At 45.8% G+C, this 18,454-nt stretch overlaps 1 protein-coding gene across 2 annotated transcripts; it reads left to right on the forward strand.

The window, feature by feature from the left end:
- The first annotated feature begins 324 nt into the window (after positions 1-324).
- Positions 325-15,447, forward strand: PRPF18 (pre-mRNA processing factor 18). 2 transcript variants are annotated; one of them, XM_078612968.1, is made up of 11 exons: positions 325-477; positions 1,739-1,816; positions 2,593-2,616; positions 3,775-3,888; positions 5,414-5,527; positions 8,099-8,242; positions 9,452-9,520; positions 10,003-10,143; positions 11,388-11,459; positions 12,029-12,184; positions 14,142-15,447. In XM_078612968.1, the coding sequence occupies exons 1-11, from the start codon at positions 412-414 to the stop codon at positions 14,220-14,222; spliced, it is 1,059 nt and encodes a 352-aa protein (XP_078469094.1). In that variant the 5' UTR covers positions 325-411; the 3' UTR covers positions 14,223-15,447. The 2 variants fall into 2 exon arrangements, with proteins under 2 accessions (XP_078469094.1, XP_078469095.1); XM_078612969.1 differs by lacking the exon at positions 2,593-2,616.
- Positions 15,448-18,454: the final 3,007 nt, after the last annotated feature.

Here is an 18,454-nt window from a genome sequence, read left to right on the forward strand (position 1 = left end):
GGTCACCGGGGGCCACACTAAAGGTCACCGGGGGCCACACTAAAGGTCACCGGGGGTCTCACTAAAGGCCACCCTGTCCCGCACTAAAGGTCACCGGGGGCCACACTAAAGGTCACCGTGTCCCACACTAAAGGTCACCAGGGGTCTCACTAAAGGCCACCGGGGTGGCCCCCACTAAAGGCCACCGGGGTCCCACACCAAAGGCCACCTGGGGCCGCCAGTGGCCCGAAGAACGCTGCAATTCCAGGCATGGGTTTTGCTCGACTGCCCTCTGCTGTTGGAGTAATTTGCAGCCCTCCCTCTGTGAGTGACTTCTGCCCCTCCACCGACATCCACGCAGACCCCGGATGTGGCTGCCCCGGATGTGGCTGCCCCCACGCACGCGCTGGAGGCTTCTGGGAAGCTCTCGTGATGGACTTTCTGAAAGCGGAGATCGTGAGGAAAAGGAAACTTATTGAGGATAAAAATCTCGTGGAGGTACCCCCCCCCCGTCCCCCTCGTGCGATTGTTAACAACAAACACCGAGTTACACGTCTTGTCGTTGTTTGCGCTGTTAAAGTGGTAATCGTATTATTAAAGACGGCGTCACGCAGGGGCCTAACGCCGCAGGCTTCTCTCGATTTTTAAGCAGAGGCTGATTATAATATTTTACCGCATTTAGTAATTTAGCAACAACAAAATAACGCGCGTGTGTTTGTGTGTGCGTGTTATAAAGTCGTGTTCGTTTCAATCGGGACGAAAGCTACGCACGCGTTAACTGTATGGTGTTCTACAGTACTGTACAGGATATATGAGTTACATTTATTAGTTAAGCCACTGAAATACTGGACAGAAATCATTTGGCGCAACTACCTCGATGGGAAATGTGACTTTGATGTGTCGGATGTAAAATGTTTGAAGACGGAAGTTGAAAACGTGTTGCTTCAAATCCTTTATAAACATCTCCCAACGATGATAACAACAGCGGTACTGTACACGTTCAATATTCTAGTCGCCTGTTCAGAACATAGCATGGTGCGATTACCATAGACATCACTGGGGTACAATATCTGTAGATTACACAAACACAAATAATAGTCAACAATTGTCACAGACAAGAATATAAGGCAAATAGGCCACCCTGGCCTTTTCTATGTGCTATGAAAGGCAAATTGCCCGATATGTTACCGTCTGTCTCATAGTTTTGCGACGAAACGATCCATCTAGCTAGCTAGCACCAGCAACACCGGCAGATTTGATCTCTCAATCTCATAAGTGGACGATCGTACGAGCCCATTGCGCGCGTCTCCTTCAGAGAGGCCCGCATTGCGACTGTGGCCATGCAGCCAACACTCAGGGCCACGTTGTAACCTGGGCGCCTCTTCAATGGAGGAAGAGTTAGAACCACATGAACTCCCTCGTCTCCAGCTACTCTCGTGGCTGGCAGGCCTAGACATTGGCATTGGGCTTCTGAACATGTGGGAAATGTGTAAGATTAGAACAGGAGTGCACGTACTCCACTGGTTTCTTCCTTTAGCTGTCATGCTGTTGTTTGTCTCGACAAGCTCTCATCCAATTGTAAGACATGTCCAGCCCAAGCCCAATTCAAAACTGCTGTCCCCTAACTTGCATATTTTCCTTATTATCTCAGTGTAAATACAAGTATTCATCGATCCATGCTTCTTTGCGCACTTTTCAGATGTATATATTTGTTTACATTGTACGTAAAAATCTCCTCGTGTGTTTTTTTGTTAACCAGGGAAACAAGAGGTACTTCAAGCGAGGTGAATTGGCAAAGAAAGAAGAGGAGGCATACTATGAGAGATGCGGCCTCAAGGTATGATGACCCTGAATATTCTTGATTCTTCCAATGCTTACAATTCTGCATCTTGTCAATTGGAGTACTGCGTGGGGCTTATGTGAAAGAAAACACAAGCTGACCGGACAGTCTATTAAGGGAGCCTCTTATTTTGCTAGTGCATGGTTCTTCAACTAGTGGGCCTGTAAACCACATCTGGCCTGTGAAAGCTCTTGGAGTGGCCCGCCAAGATATATGGTTCACTAAGACAGAGATACAGATTATAACTTATATATTTCATGCTATGATGTCAAGTAGCCCGCTAGCACATGCTAATTGTATCATGTGGCCCACCAGAATATATAGTGAAATTACCCTATGTTAGAGGATTCCACTGTGTAAGAGAATGTGCTCACAGAAACCCACATTAAAATGTACACGTGCTTTATAAACATCCCGATGTGCATTGAGACTTATGTTTGTTATTGAAATGCTGTATTGAAAGTATCTAATTGAGATTGTGGCCCAAAAACTATGCATATCCTGCTTATTGATATTGGTAAACTATGTGGTAAGTTTCATAAAAAAAATAGTTTTGGAAATGTACTTTAAGTGAAAAAAATTTTAAGTGTCCTCAGATGGATGGACAGACCAGTGGACATAATATTTCCACAACAGAAAAAATAAAGGCCACTGATCCCTTTCAGAATTTCAATATGTTATTATTGCATACTTTGCTTTTACTTGACACCTTTTGGTAGAGATGTGGAAGCGGTGACTTGTAACTGCCAAGTGTGTTGATGTTGTGCCAACAGAGGGCTTCTCACAAGGCTGCCGAGGTATGGTAGCAGACCTCAGGCTGCTTATACAATTGGTTTTTATTTTATTCCTTTCCACTTGCTACAAATTCCTTTAACCAGTTACATGCCAGTTTGTTCTGTCAAATAGCCTTTGGATGGTTTGATAGTGTTTTTCTGTAAAGGCATGAAACTGTTTGAAGTAATTTTGTAGTTGCTTGCAGGAAAATATTTGCGATATTTATGTGGCTGTTTTGGTTTGCAAGCTGCTTTCTCGTTTTTTATTTTCATGATATCACATCTATGCTTTACGTTTAAGGAATGAATCTTATTATTTCTAGATTTGGCTGGCAGTTTCTACTTTCTCTTGCTTTAAAAAGAGAGCAGGAACTTCCATTCAAACAACTTCTATCGCGCGATGTGATTCGCACGCATGGACCATACAATAAGATTCCGGTGCAGAGAAGTAAGGAATGTTTAAGATGGTAATGTTGGTTGGCTTATTAAATATGTTTTAAATGTGAGTAAACTCCGCGTGTAAGGTTGTTCCACAAATGTATTGTAATATATAACTTATTTTCTGCTTGAAATTCATGTTTTGCATTAAACCATGTTCTTTTCTCACAATCGTTTATCTTGGGAACAATTTTAAATTACTATCAAATAATTTGCTTTGCTCAAAGGCTCAAATGTGAATGGGCAGTTCCACAAATGGGAAACCAACAGTTATAATTTAACAATCATCTTATTCTTGAAGGTAATTATAGAAAATGTGGCTTAACTTTAGGAACGAGACAATCGCGTACACAAAACTGAATGCACCATCCAACCTCCTTTCTGTCTTGAGTGCATCCGTCACCTTTAATTTTTATGAGCATTTCCCCATTATCTAGAAAGGTGGACAATTCATTTTTTTATTGAATTGCAATCCTAAATTTTGGACATGGAATGCCACAGTAAAAGAGCCACATTGTGATTATATTACTTAATACCTCTGTCTTGAAAGTGTCTGAAATGTCAGTCCAAAATTGTGGAACTGCCCTTCTGCCACCGCCAAATAAAACCACAAATCGTCATATCAGTAAGTTTCACAATCTAGTTGAGGCTTTCTTACGGCAAAATTTACCAAATAAAAGTTTAGGAGCTGATTACGAGATAGATTGTAAAATAAACTAATACCATGGGTGCAATGTGTAACAGAAACAACCCCAGATGATGCCCAATCAGCAGGAGGAGAAGGAGATTGCCACGAGCAGCATGATGGACATGGAGCTCATGGGGGAGAAGCTGCCTATGACGCTGAGCCGACAGGAGGTGCGTATTGACAGCGTGATGATAGATTTTTTGTCATCGGCTAGTAACATCCTGCTGCTGGCCAAAGGCTCTCCCCACTTACATTCCTTCTTTGGTCACTCCTGTCCGGTAGTGGACTCTGAACTCTTTGATGTCAACTCACCTTTTGTCTTACGCTGCCTTACTCTGCTTATGTCGCCATTCTGTCGGTCTCCACTCTGCAGTTACTTTTGTCCAGGTCGTGTCAGTTTTTGTTCACGATGCGCGCTGCCCATTTCCATTTGATTTATTTGCTTTGACAACAGCGTTGGTCACCTTTGTAAATTTTTTGTCATAATATACCTTTGTTTATAACCAGATAGAAAAAAAAACATGGAAACCCAGCAGTCTCTCAACCATGATTCTCATAATCCCATCATGACAACAAATACAAATGTAAATACTCTTTTCAAAATAATGTTTTAATCATAATGACTACACATCTTAAACATGGCATGTATTCAATCTTGATCTGAAGCTTTCGTGACTGCAGGAATTCATACTCTCTGGTTCTTTCGGTAAAGTCTCGTCCCTGCAGGCCACAAACCCTCCCCCCTCTCCCCTGTGAACTCCAACAGCTAAACTCCTCCCCTCCCTTCCCTCTCCTCTCCCGTGCCTATATAAAGCCACAACAGCAGATTTTTTTTTTTCTCACCTGAAGACGGACGCTTGTGTTGCGACCGAAACGTCGTGTTTTATATTATTCGATTATTTTATTCTATCTACGTGACTTTACCGAAAGAAGCAGAGAGTATGGCATGTATTTTTTCTGCACTACAAAATACACAAAAAACCGTGCCCATCGCTGGGTGCTGACAACACGTGAACTGGGACCCGCGATGGACTGCGTCGGAGACAACATGGGGACAAGATGGCGCGTGTGTTCTTCCACGGCAGCGTCATCACGAGCATTGCAGCCACCATGCGTAGAGAAATCTCGCGGTCAACTGCTCATGATTGAGCCACAGGAGCACGATCGGCAAACAATACTTCAATGAATTTTATGCGAATGGTCAAATCCGCGATGGGAAAACCCACGATAAGCAAGTTTTTGGCGTAATACACTTAATTTTCTGGGAGCGGGAGGGGAGGGAAGCCTGGATAAAACAAATAGAGGTATTGTAAAAGATATACGAATTAAGTGATAAAAACATGGTCGTTTTACCTACATAGAACGGGTGTGAAGACGTAGAATGTGGTCATTATTCCAAATGGAAATGCAGTTAACAAAGTACATTTCATTTAACCTGGGGAAAATGTAACAATTGTGAAAGTTATTCTTATAATGCTAAAATCGCGCGTTTACATTTATTTGTCGACTTTTGCAGCATTGGGTCAATGACCCGCGACGAGTGAGGAGCGGCTGACAGTGGAACCAGCGCCTCCGAATAATATTTATTCGTTTGTAATCCACCACCCGGATAATCGCGACCACAGGCAATCGGATAGCCAACAACTGTGAGTGATTACTAGTCTCGTGCGTGCTGTGTAAACGCTCTCTCCGCAGGTCATCAAGCGACTGCGAGAGCGGGCAGAGCCAATCCGACTCTTCAGCGAGAGCGACTATGATGCGTTCCAGCGGCTGCGCAAGATCGAGATCCTCGCGCCCGAAGTTAACAAAGTGCGTGAACCCGGGTTCTATATAAGCTATAAACTTTTTATTTCACCTGGTAATGCCCACTGAGCTATGCAGCTCTTTTTCAGAAGCGACATGGCTATCACAAATTATAGCTCAACGAAGTGGCTTATGACGTGGACATTTATTCCAGCCAAATACTTTAAACGCATGTTGATTGTAATTGTGGAGGGAAAAATCAGAGGACCTGGAGAAAAATACACACAATCACGGGGAAAAATGGAAACTCCAAAATATACAGGCGCCATGGTCGGAATCGAACTCACGACCTCTTGTATAGCAAGCGAGGTAGTTAGCGTCTCGCCACCCGTGGTTAAACGGGTTCCTAGTGGCAGTGGTTTGACAAAAAACCCCATAGTTACATTTGGTTTCGTCACTTAATTTGGCTGAATTTCAGCTCTGAGAATTCAAATGTTCAATTTTATTGGCATTCGGTGATCACTTTCTGCAGGGTGTGTTATTCAAAGTGGGTGACAAAGTGCTTTTTTAAAAAAATTTCATGAGTTGTTTGCAAAGTCATCTAATGGGGGCGTTCTCTGACACAAGGTGATGCTCTGGTAGCTGCTTAGTTCTGATAGTGCAGCTTTACTGATGACATTGCTAGCACAATTGGTTGAGATTTGGAGAAAAAACTAAATAAAATCCATAAAAATATTTCTTGCAACTTATTTGCCATTTAAATAGCATTTTACTTTAACATACAATGAAATGTTTGCGTGTACTGTTCACTTTTACTCAGTGACTTTAGTTCTAGTTTTATTTTTGCCACTTCTGCAATTGTGCTCTTGGGTCTTTTGTTACGAGACGGTTTTAAGTTTTCACAGAGTGGTGCGTCGTCCCGTGGAAACAGATTTCACAGAACTTTTGATCTCAACTCAATGAAAATAATTATAACGTAAAGCGCTTTTGTCAATCCACTGCTGGTTGAAGGCCTCTCCACAACGTGCCGAGATGTCAACTACCTCGCTGTGGTATAGGTCGTGGGTTCGATCCCGACCCTGATGCCTGTTTTTTGGGAGATTCCGTGTTCTCGTGGACGTGTGGATTTTCCTCCAGGTCTTTCGGGTTTTCCGTCTACATTTAAAAAAATGTGTTTAGAATATTTGGCTGCTTTAAATTTACACGTGATAAGCCACTTCATTTGGCTATATTTTGTGGCCAGGTCTCTTCTGAAATATAACTCTATAGCGCAGTGGCCCTTACCGTGGTAAAAAAAAAAAATGGTTTATAGTGAGTTTTATGTTGTCAGTTGTGAGGGTTGTTCGAGCATATTTCTTTCTGGCCAATGCTGGGTTTGTGATAGGGAGGCCCAGAACGGTGTAAATATAAATCGCCACCGATGTTTAGCCGTGGCCTGGCATTTTTATAGCACACTGTTGTCAACCAATGACACCAGCATTTTCTTGGCTTTACCGAAAGACCCATAGAATATGTATTCCTGCAGTCACGAAAGCTTTAAGTCAAGATTTTCTCCACCCACCACTGACACTGCTGTACCTCATCATTCCAGTAAGGGGGCGCATGTCCCCCATGCACAGGCCTTGTGGTGGGAAACGTTTGTCGCGTGTTCTAGATTTGAAGCTTTCGTGACTGCAAGGATTCATATTCTTAGGTTTTTTCGGTAAAGTCACGTGACTTTACCGAAAAAACCTAAGAATATGTTTGTCACGTGACCAACGAACCAGCCAGCCACTGCACTTTACGACTCTTTGTGGATACGTACATGGGCAGCCCTTTTTGTTAATCCACTGCTGGATGATGATGTCCTCCACTGCGGATTGTGGGAGTTGTTCGACAGTGCTTGCACCACGCTGGTCGCTGTGGGTTGGTGAATGTTGGGTAGCACGCACGTGGACACGTAGAAGCGCAGTACCACAATGGATTTTGCTCCACTGCCTTATGCCGCCCACCACCTAGTTCTTCAGCCTATAACACCTGTTACGCATGTCGAGACAATCATCCAGAGTATTATAAACTCTGCTTAGATTCAGAGAATTTGACTAAATTGAATGCATTCTGGGTACTTTACTCACATGCAGAAGATGTTATTAATAAGCACATCTGGTGTTCACGGCATACTGATAGCTAAAAAGCCATCGCGAAGGCGTGAGGGTAATAACTAATGCGTCACAAATACACAAAGATCACGTGTTCACCAAATAATTAAAATAACACTTTAGTCGCAGTCAGCCGAATTGCTACCTGTTTGAACTATCCTTATGTTGTTGCACATAGAAGAAGAAAAACTGATGATGCAGGCAGTGATGAGAAGGAAACTGGCACCTATTTGGACACATGTAAGATGGACAGGGAAATTAAAAGTGTTGTTGTGCCGCCAAATGGAAGGAACCGTAAAGAGAGGAAGACCTAACAGCGAATGGTTTAACGACGACATGAAAGAGATTGGTGCCAGAAAGATGTGCGCTATTTGAGCATGACAAAATGTGCAGTGGACACTTGTCCATGGACTGTGATGATGATTTGCCTTTGCTGACATTCTCGTCAAGCCGACGGCCCGTCCAATCGCCCGGTGTTCTTTCCACGTCTGCGGTGCAGGGTTTGAGAAACGACTTGAAGACAGCCATGGACAAGATCGACCTGCAGTACCTGAACGAGCTGGCGGCCGGACAGGAGACGGAGGAGGAAGGTCAGAACGACCTCAAGGTGCAGGAGGAGAACACCACCATCGAGGAGCTGCAGGTGAGTGTCGAGGTGGCTGGTGGTGGATTGCGTTTCACATGCCTCATCTTGGTTCTGAATTTGTGATGGAGAACTTCATTCATAAGTTGGTATACTTGCCAGCCACAGTGGACGCCCGTTTGAGTACGAGGCCATCTTAACAGTTTAACGACCTGGTAATTTGGAGTTTGTTGACACACAGGTGTGATTGTGAGCGTGACATGACCTTGCTCATGTGGCATGGCCTTGCATTGAAAACAACGTAGATTTGTCCAACAAGACAATTGGACAAATCTGGATAACTCTACAACTCGTGCATGTTTTATTATCATGCTTGTTTATGCAGGAAAGCCCTACTGAGCTTCATGACTCTTTGTCAGGAGGATCTTGCTAAGTTTTCGCAGTCGGGGTGGGGGTGTGGCGAATGGCGATGATTGTTCTGTACATTCCTCAAGAGTAATTTGCAGGAAGTTATCTATTTTGTGCAAATCTAGACGACAATGCCGGCACACAGTGGCCCCTCACCGTGCATGAACGTTGTCACGGCCTAAACAAATAAAACTTCACCTTAACGTCCGTTGTGAAGCAGATGGCACGTATTTGTACGTTTTGATGCACCCGCGATATTAATTACTCTTATTTGTTTCCAGCCCGCATGTGCTTTTCTGTCTGAGTTTCCCATAATTTTCAATAGCAAAACATGTAATTGTTCTACGAGTTATCTTTGGCGACACAAAATGTGTTATAAGCTGTTACGATGAATTTTGGATAGTAAATTATAAAAGGAACAGACAAGGCTGTTTGACCATGTAAAAATGTAATTGCATTTTTTCCCATCAGCCTGTGTGGCCTTATTAAATACCCAATGTCCATAAACATTTGATTTTTAATGTTCTTTCATTTGCCAACATTGCAAAAAAAATACAGTAGCCAGGAAGGCCAATAGACTGATGGACCAAAAAGTTTATTTTCATTTTAACATCAGAAAAGCCAAACTTATCTGTCCTGCTAATGTGTAGCAATGTCGTTATAAAAATGTGCAAACTGTCTCTCAATTTACTCTGGTTATACAACAACCCTCCGCCATCGTTCACAAGAGAAAATGTCTTCATAACGACATTGTGGGTGAGGGTTTAAGAATGTGGCCATGTTTATAACGCACGCTTTGCATGCATGAACTTGAATAAGGACGCTGACTGCGGTGCCACTTTCAATGTCGTTTTCTAACAGGAATTGGGGAAAACTCTGGGCACAGAAAACGACCACCAGGATATGGACCTGATTCTGAAAGTCTTAAAGGTATGTCATTGAGACAAAATGTTTGGGCACACCAACAGCCACACGTCTCAAATTAGATATCCCTATATCACGATGGCAATGTTTTATATTTTCTCATGCATAAATATCAAACGCAAGCGTGTAACTGTTCTGTATTTCCCTCTAGCTGTTTGGTGAATTGTGATGATATGGGATCATGAACAGCTTTAGAAACCAATTCTTATTTGTCTCGTTTATGTCGTCTCATTTGTTCTATCGGTATTTGCACTGTCCTGTTTGTTTTGTCTGTCCTGCACGTTCTGTCTATATTATATCTGTACTGTTTTGTTTAGTACTGTAGCATAGACCGATTAGTATGGGTGCTACGTACGGTGCGAAAGTAGTTCAACATACATGCATAGATGCGATAGAATATGAGAACGGTAATGGGTGTCGCCGCGCTGCGTTCTGCTGCCCGCTGCCCCTTAACCCTCTGCCTGCCGGGGGTGGGGGGGGTGTGACAGTTCCTGCTGGGCAGCTGGGCTAAGGAGCTGAACAGCCGTGAGGAGCACGTGAAGAGAGGCGTGGCGGGGAAGCTGGCCAGCGCCACGCACAGCCAGACCGAGGCCTACCTGCAGCCGCTCTTTCGCAAGCTCCGCAAAAAGGTTTTCCGCTGCCCTGCAGCCCTGGCCTCGCCTGAACCGGCCTGGCCCACCCCCCACCCCCCGCCTTCCCACCCCCACCCCCCACCCCCCGCCCCCACCACACACTCGAGCGCGTGGCAGCGTGAATCGACGCTGTTTTTATCTTCTCGGTTTTATTTGAAACGCCAAAATAAATCGTCTGGTCAACATTACAAACCAGGGCATGTAAAATGAGCAATTGAACCCCCAATTATTTCTTTAGGCAATCACCATACGCTCTAGATATAGTTTTACAGTTTTTCATGCACGTTACATTTTGATAAGATCATTTAAAAGACGGGTGCTGGGGGGGGTATTCATATTAGAGACATTTAATTCATGAATTCAGCAGCAATGGGTGTTTCATGTTCAATATAAAAAAGAGTGGGGGGCACTTTTTTTTTACTTGGAACTGTTCACTGCGGTAGTTTTGGGCAAGTTGGAATAACGCCATCGAACAGAATTCCAGCAACAGCAATGATGACGATAGCTGATGGCAACATTTGTCAATTGCCTTGCGCAATACTTCATACGGCTGCACTGCATTGCCCTTTTGGGTCTTCCCCTTGAGCGTGTTCTGTGTTCTGACAGCTAATGCCGTCACTGCTCTCGCCACGAGGTCATTGTTCCTCTTAGCGACGTCTTTCCCCGACTCGGTGTGCGCTTTGTTAGTCACTGCAATGTGAGGTTCGCGAGCTGCAAGGTCGGTCGCCTTTTGAATTATTAATGTGACACACGCCTCTATTGTGGTTTGTGTACATGCGCGTGTGCGTGCTCGTGTGTATGGGGAGCGGTGGTGTTGCGCTTAGCGCGCTGCGCTCCGAACCCGGCCACCCGAGTTCGATCCCCACTCGCATCCAACACCAGTGACGATTATCATCACCGGTCCTGGGCCTCCCTTAGGTCGACTCAGCCTCAAATTAGTACCCGGTGCGATGTGTAAACAGCAGCACTGTGGAGACAAAGGTGACTGGGCGTGGTTTGGCCCCCCACCCCATCGTGAAGGCACTGGAGCTATGCAGTTTTAAATTTAGATTGAAAATTAATTTCTGTATAATTGCTTTTTGTGTTTAGTATGTTGCCCTTCCCCCGCACTCCCGATGAACACGGTTGGCTACGTACAGTGTGAAGGAAGTTCAACATACATACAGGGGCTTGCTAATGGCACTTGCCCCAAAATTATGTTAATGATTTAGGGGGGAATCTTTGTCTTTGTGTCTGTGAAGAATCTGTCATCGGACATCAAGGAGTACCTCACGGACATCACCAAGTTTGTGCTGCAGAGGGAGTACGTGAAGGTAATCCCGAGACACGGACCCCACAGTTCTGTGCACCGAGGACAGGGAGTCTGCAGCACGAAGGGACGGGAGAAAGGAGGAGAATGAGCGACCTCCAACTGAGCGACGGTTAACCGGGGAATTTGATAGATGGAGCTGAGAGTACGTGGAGAGGAGTAGTGTTAGATGAGAGGGTAGAGGTAGGAAAGTGCGTGGTGAGGAGTAGATAGCAATCAGAAGGGAGAGGTTGCAGATTGCCTGGGGAAGAGTTAGAGAGGAGTAGAGTCAGGTTAGCATCTATTTATACTGGAGGAATCTGATGAGCTCTAAAGTTATTTTGCACAGATGTCCAGTAGATGACCAGATGAGAGGGGAGAGGTCGACAGGGGTGATTCCATGGAGGATCTTCAAAAAAAAGTGAGTGCAAACTCAAAATGATCCAGGATCAGAGCATCGCTGCGATGTGGTCTCCTGTTACAGGTGCCGCATTCTCATCGCCACACCCACCTCCGGCTGCAAACTTAAACCTTCCTGCGCGCGCGTCCCCCTAACGTTGTTTCCTTCGGTGGGCGGTGGGGGGGCCCTGGCAGGCCAACGATGTGTACCTGCAGATGGCCATTGGCAATGCCCCGTGGCCCATCGGGGTCACCATGGTGGGCATCCACGCCCGCACGGGTCGCGAGAAGATCTTCTCCAAGCACGTGGCGCACGTCCTCAACGACGAGACGCAGCGCAAGTACATCCAGGTGAGCGCGCCGGCACCCACGGTGGCACGTTCGCCTGTGGCCCGCTCGCGCATAGCCCACGCCCAGAACGGACGACAACGTCATTGTGAATTCGGTTTATGATAAAGTTGGTCGTAACTCTGGCATTGGGTGCTGTAAAGTTACAAAAATGTTACGAGAGGCATTGACCGTTTATAGACATCCCACTGATTAATAATGAAACTGTTTTTCCTTCAACGGGTGACTGGATTATTGTGAAAGCGATGGCTACATGTCTTAGAGGAGACTCAAATCTGTAAAATGACGATAAAGCCCCATCATAGCAGAATCGCAGCGCAAGCCGGAAAACCATACGTGTCGAACAACACGCAGAAATGTGTAAAAAGTGCAATCTTTATGCATCATGATAAAACCATCGGCGGTTCCTGAATAAGTGCACTGTGGGCCTCTTGTCTGTTCATAGTTCATCAGATTGTGAGTCGATGTGACCAACTGATAGCAGCAGTGAAGCCACGATAGTCGATCACATTTGCTCAAATGTATTGATGACCTCAGAATAGGACCACAATGCACGTGTTCAGGAAATGCTCATCGTTTTTTTTGCATAATGCACAGATGCTGTGTGCTTTGTACACATTTTTGTGTGTTGTTTTAATCTTCGAGGACAGTTTTGAAAGATTTGGCATATTTATTGAGACTCATGGGAGACATCAGAATCAAAACATTTATACTGGAGGAGGAATCCGATGAGCTATAAAGCGTTTTTTCACAGATGTCCAGTCGGGGCGGGTCATAGCATTACAAACAAATCACTTAAAGATATACATATAAAACTAAACTATGTTTTATCTTCCCAGGTAAAGCCCACTGACATGGAACGAGTCCGAAATAAAATGTTGTTTGGCCATAATGCATCCCTATTATTTTAATGACTTATCTATAAATGAATCGCCCTGTATTCACACACAATGCATGCATGCTCGCGTAAGCCTCGTTTTATCACCAAGCGAGCGCCAAGATTCATGTCTTGCAAGACAGATCTGGGGCACAAATAAAGAAGGCAGGATGCACGTAACGCATTGCATAAAGAGGAATATCTCGATCGTAAATAACGGACAAAAGTGAGATTAAAGCGCCACTATCGAAAGCAATGAAACTTTAAGTACAAAGTAAACAACAATCTTACGGCCTTATTTGTTTACCGAATGAAGTGCAACGGATCAGTGCAAGGTTCCAGCACCGGCCACCCACGACATTCAGTGAGCGTCGTTGCAGTCCACGGCACAAGCACCCTGGGAGATGGCCTTTATCGCCACGGTAGCGAGATGTTAACTATCTGGCCTGGCTTACAGGATGTCATGGGTTATATCCCGACTCTGATACCTGTATATTTGGATTTTGCATTTCTCTCTCCCCGTGGTCACATGGATGTTTCTCCTGTGTCTTCCGGTTTTCCCTCCAAATTTAGAAATGTGCATTTAGAGTATTTGGCTGCTATAAAGTTCCACGTTCCACTTCGTTGAGCTATCATTTGTGGCCGGTCGCTTCTGAAAACGAGCTATGCAGCTCAGTGGGCCTTACCTGCTAATTAAAGAATGCTTAGTTTAATCCCGCACCACGTGGATTATGGCCGATGACAAAGAATGCATTCTTGCGACTGGTAACAGACGTCGCCTGCTTTCTCTGTCGGCTTTTACGTCACACCTCGTGTGGGGCACATTACTCGGTGCGTCTGCAGCTCCGACATCTTACATCATCGGGGAGGCGGGGGGTGCCCTGCCGTAGGGAGGGTAGATCCAGAGGAGACGGAGCAAAGAAATGGGTTCGTGCGCACTCCGCTGGGTCCATTATCACATCCCAGGATCGCGAAAGATTGCAGAGGCCTTCGTCCGGCAGCGGATCGATCCTGGCCGATGATGACGGACTGTTTTTTTGCGAGCAGCCGATCGACGTCGTTGCGATTGTCTCTCTTCTACAGGGGCTGAAGAGGCTGATGACCGTGTGCCAGAGGAATTTTCCCACCGACCCCTCCAAGTGTGTGGAGTACAAGGCCCTCTGAACAGATGCCAGCCTCTCCATCCAAATCTCCCCCCCCCCCACCTTGTAAATGTACCCGACCGCATTACCGTATTTATTGTAAATGTATCCGGCCGCGTTACCGTATTTCTGTTGGATGGCAGCCACCCGCCCTCGAGAGCGCGCGGCGAGATGCCCACCACCCGCGCTCGCGTGAATACATTAAAACTCCCTGGGGTGGGAGGGGGTTACCAAAGCTCGATCTATTTCTGGTCACTTCCCATTTTTCATTTGCAAAATAAAAAGGGGAATGAAGAGATGGCCAAAGTGTGCATGGGAGAGAGACGGGGCAAATGTAACGCGCGCTGATAAGGTAAGGAGTCTTAAAACATATGTAGGATGTAGGTGTATTGTGCACGTACGAGGCGTGTCTGTGGTTCAAGCCCATTCGCTCACAGCGATTTGATGAATCGTCATGGTTTCGAGGTTGTGCTTGGTCGCATTTTATGTTTTTTTCTTTGTGCCAGTCTCCCTCGCTGCATCAGCCTGCATGTAACGCGACGAGCAAATCATTTTATTAACGTTTCTCACCATTATAAATGTTTGTAAACCTTTTTGTATATGATTGTTAATAGTTTCACGCTCATCTGTGCATGTGCTGTGAGTGTAATAATTGATTTTAGTCAATTGGTGAATCTTTCCACGTGTGACACGCGTGTGCGCATTACACATGTACACACGCACACACACGTGTAAAGTCTTGGGCTTTCCCAAGAAATAACTACCAGGATGTGACTGCACACGTCTTGAATAAAAACACTTGGCAAATTCGTCAGTGACACTGTGTGGCCTTAAACGGAAAAGTATGTAATAGGTGACGTTTCGGGTAATGATCCACCTTCATGGCACACGTCTTGAACAGGCTGTGGGCTTGAATCGTTCTATGGCTAACGTACCAATGCATCGCACGTCAACGCACACGCTGCAGTCCGCTTCTCAACGCTTGAAGTGCTGTGATAGGTGCTTGCTAAAACACGTCCTGAATTCACCACCGGGTGGGATAGATGCATTTAAACAAAAACATCTTGAGTACAAATATTTAACTTGCATTGATTTAGATTGCAAACTAAATGAACCTTTTCACCAGTTATGCAACGAGCATTTGGCCCTCAAGGAAACAAAGATACTGAAATGTAAACTGTTGGTATGTTTTGGTATTTCGGCAAATGTAGTTAAACGTGTTTAATAAATAAATCAATTTGATGATATCGAGTACGTATTGTAAATACTGTGGCAAGTTCGGCATTTAACGTGTCCAATCAAACAAGAGGTTGCTTAGTGTTCCAGGTTGGTGTTGATAACTTCGTAGTTTTTGTTCGTACACGCACGCTCGCTCAACACGAGGAGGCAAAATGCGTTCATCGTTTCTGTCGTGCGAGCGTGAGAATGTCCGTGGCCGCACCCGTGGCCATTGTCTCGTGTACGCGCGGAGGCGCAGTAAAATTCACCCACTCCACTATTTGAGGAATGTGTTACCACTGTTTCTAGATTTGAAGCTTTCGTGACTGCAAGGATTCATATTCTTAGGTCTTTTCGGTAAAGTCACGTAGGTAAAACATTAAAAATAATAAAAATAAAATAAAAATCACGACGTTTCGGAGGCAACACAAGCTTCCACCTGAAGACGGAAGCTTGTGTTGCCTCCGAAACGTCGTGATTTTCATTTTATTTTACTTTTATTAATTTTAATGTTTTACCTACGTGACTTTACCGAAAAGACCTAAGAATATGTTACCACTGTCTCACCCCCGCTCCTCCGGTTAGCATGGTTGGCTACATACGGTGCGAAAGAAGTTCAACATGCGTGAGGAAGAGGTTGCCTCGGTGGCGAGATGTTAACGACCTCGCCTGGAATACAGGAGGTCGTAGGTTCGATCCCGACCCTGACGCTGTATATTTGACGTGTTCTCCCTGTGGTCGCGTGGATTTTTCTGCGGGTCACTGGCTTTTCCCTCCACGTTTCGAAACATGCGTTTAAGAGCATTTGGCTGATATACATTTACACGTGATAAGCCACTTGAGCTATCATTTGTGGCCAGATCGATTCTTTAAACGAGCTACATACCTCAGTGAGCCTTACCTGGTAACAGAAAAATATATAGAGACTGGGGGGGGGGGGGTTGCACTCATTCGCTAACTGGTCCGAAACCATCAACTCTGTCCACACTTGAGGGCCCGTGTTTAAATCACGGGGCTTGAACTCGGCAACTTCGGCGGTGACAGGGCTGGCCGCTTCACACGGAGACGAGTTTCCTTTCTGACGAAACCAGTCGTTGACTAAAACCATTTTGGAAATTGTTGAAAATTGTCACCCACTTGGCAAGGGCAGCTCGAGACGTGTTAGGTCAATCGCGGATTCGTTCCACCGCTTTGCTTGGCTCGTGCAGTTTGGCACGAAAGGTTTCCATATCGCCGTGGGGGTGGTGAATGGCGAGTTGCGCGTCGGTTGCGATGTGGCACAGTGAACCCTACAAGGGAAGGTCTTTGTGCGAGTTTGTGTACCCCAACGTGTCCTTGGAGAGCAATAAGTGGGGCCAAATCTTAACAGCGAAGTTGACCAATAATGTTTTAACCAGGGGGGTGTAGTTTTATTAACTTCCAGTATATGAAGCAATTGTTGATTTTATATTTAAGTTGTCAAAGACTAAGAATGTTCTGTATAAATTATGGACACAGCTTCCTGACCCATGAGCACTGCCTTGAGACCTGGGTAATGCAGCGAGTCAATACATCGGAGCATGCATTCTGCCCTCTCTCTCTCCGAGTGTGTGTTTGTGCTGACGTTATAATTAAGTGGTGTTGACATGTTGAGCACCTCGTGCTCGCGCGTCATTGGCATTGAAGTAATCAGCTCAAGTGATACAGCAATTTATCCCATTTATATTGCTGCTGGATGAACACCCTCCCCATGCCGCGTTGATCGTGGGTGTTGTTTGGCCATACCTCGCCACGCCGGTCGCTCCGGGCTGGCGGTGGTGGCTGGTGAGGAACGCTCTCGAATGATCACTCCCCACTGATGCTAGCCGCGCCCGGAGACGGTGGGGACCTCCGATCGCCAAGTGCCCAACCCGCGATGCCGCCGCTGTTTAACAAATCCATCCGCATTCGCGCCCACCCCACGATTACATCACCAGTGCGCCGCAGACCTCGTCCAATTTCACCGTCTTTTATTTAACAAGCGAGCATTCGACACCTACGATTAGCACGCATGGCTACGTACGGTGCGAAAGAGGTTCAACGTACAGTGCGGCAAAGACGTTTGCGAGTTTTTTTTGTGTCTTGCCGGCGCCAGAAAGACGTGTTTCTGCTCATCGCTCAGGGCGGTTCGGGAGTCGCAGAGAAGCGAGCTTTCACAATGCCGTCGAGCGGGGGGGGGGGTGTTCGTCTATTTAGCCTGTGGTGAAAATTGTGGCTTTACCACCCCCCACCCCTCCTTGCTGAGCCAAGCAAGCGTCTCTCATTAAGGTCACGACAACAATAATTGGAGCCGTGGGGGGTGGTGCTGTTGCTAGGCACAGCCGTTCAAAGGGAGGGGAAAAAACCAGGGCCAGGTGTGGTAACGTGGCCAGGTGTGGTCACGTGGCCAGGTGTGGTCACGTGGCCAGGTGTGGTCACGTGGCACGGCTGTGTGCCTCTTCTCTCGTCGTCGTCATCGTCGCAGCGGCCTCCCGTGCCAAAGCGCGTGCCGCGGATCCGTCTCGCGCAGTCCGAGTGCAGCTGTTGAGCGCGCAGGCGGTGCAGCTGCGCCAGTGACCGTCGGGAGTGATTCCAGGCCGTCATCGGGTGGTTGGGAGGAGGAGGGGTGGGGGCCTACGCATGGTTTTTGTTGGGGTGGTCTTTTTTTTTAACATGAATTACAAACATTACATTCTGTACTACGAGTTACGTTGATTTATATTATTTTGGTGCCATAAATGTCCAAATGATGGGTCACTTGTTGAGCTATCATTTGTGGTCGCCAGGTTTGCTTCTGAAAATGAGTTAATACCTCAGTGGGCTTTGTCTGGTCGGATGGGGATGGTTTCGTTTTATTTGTTTGTGTTTTTGGTGATTTGTCTCCGTTTCTTGTACTTAGCACCACTATTATGATGTTGTATTGTTGTTGTCGTAACGTTCGAACCTGCCCCTACTGGACATCTGTGAAAAAGAGCTTTATAGCTCATCGGATTCCTCCAATATAAATACTTCGTCTGATCTTGACTTGAAGCTTTCGTG

The sequence above is a fragment of the Lampetra planeri genome, chromosome 40 (genome assembly GCF_965212315.1).
Source record: "Lampetra planeri chromosome 40, kcLamPlan1.2.h2, whole genome shotgun sequence".
NCBI classification, from domain to species: Eukaryota; Metazoa; Chordata; class Hyperoartia; order Petromyzontiformes; family Petromyzontidae; genus Lampetra; species Lampetra planeri.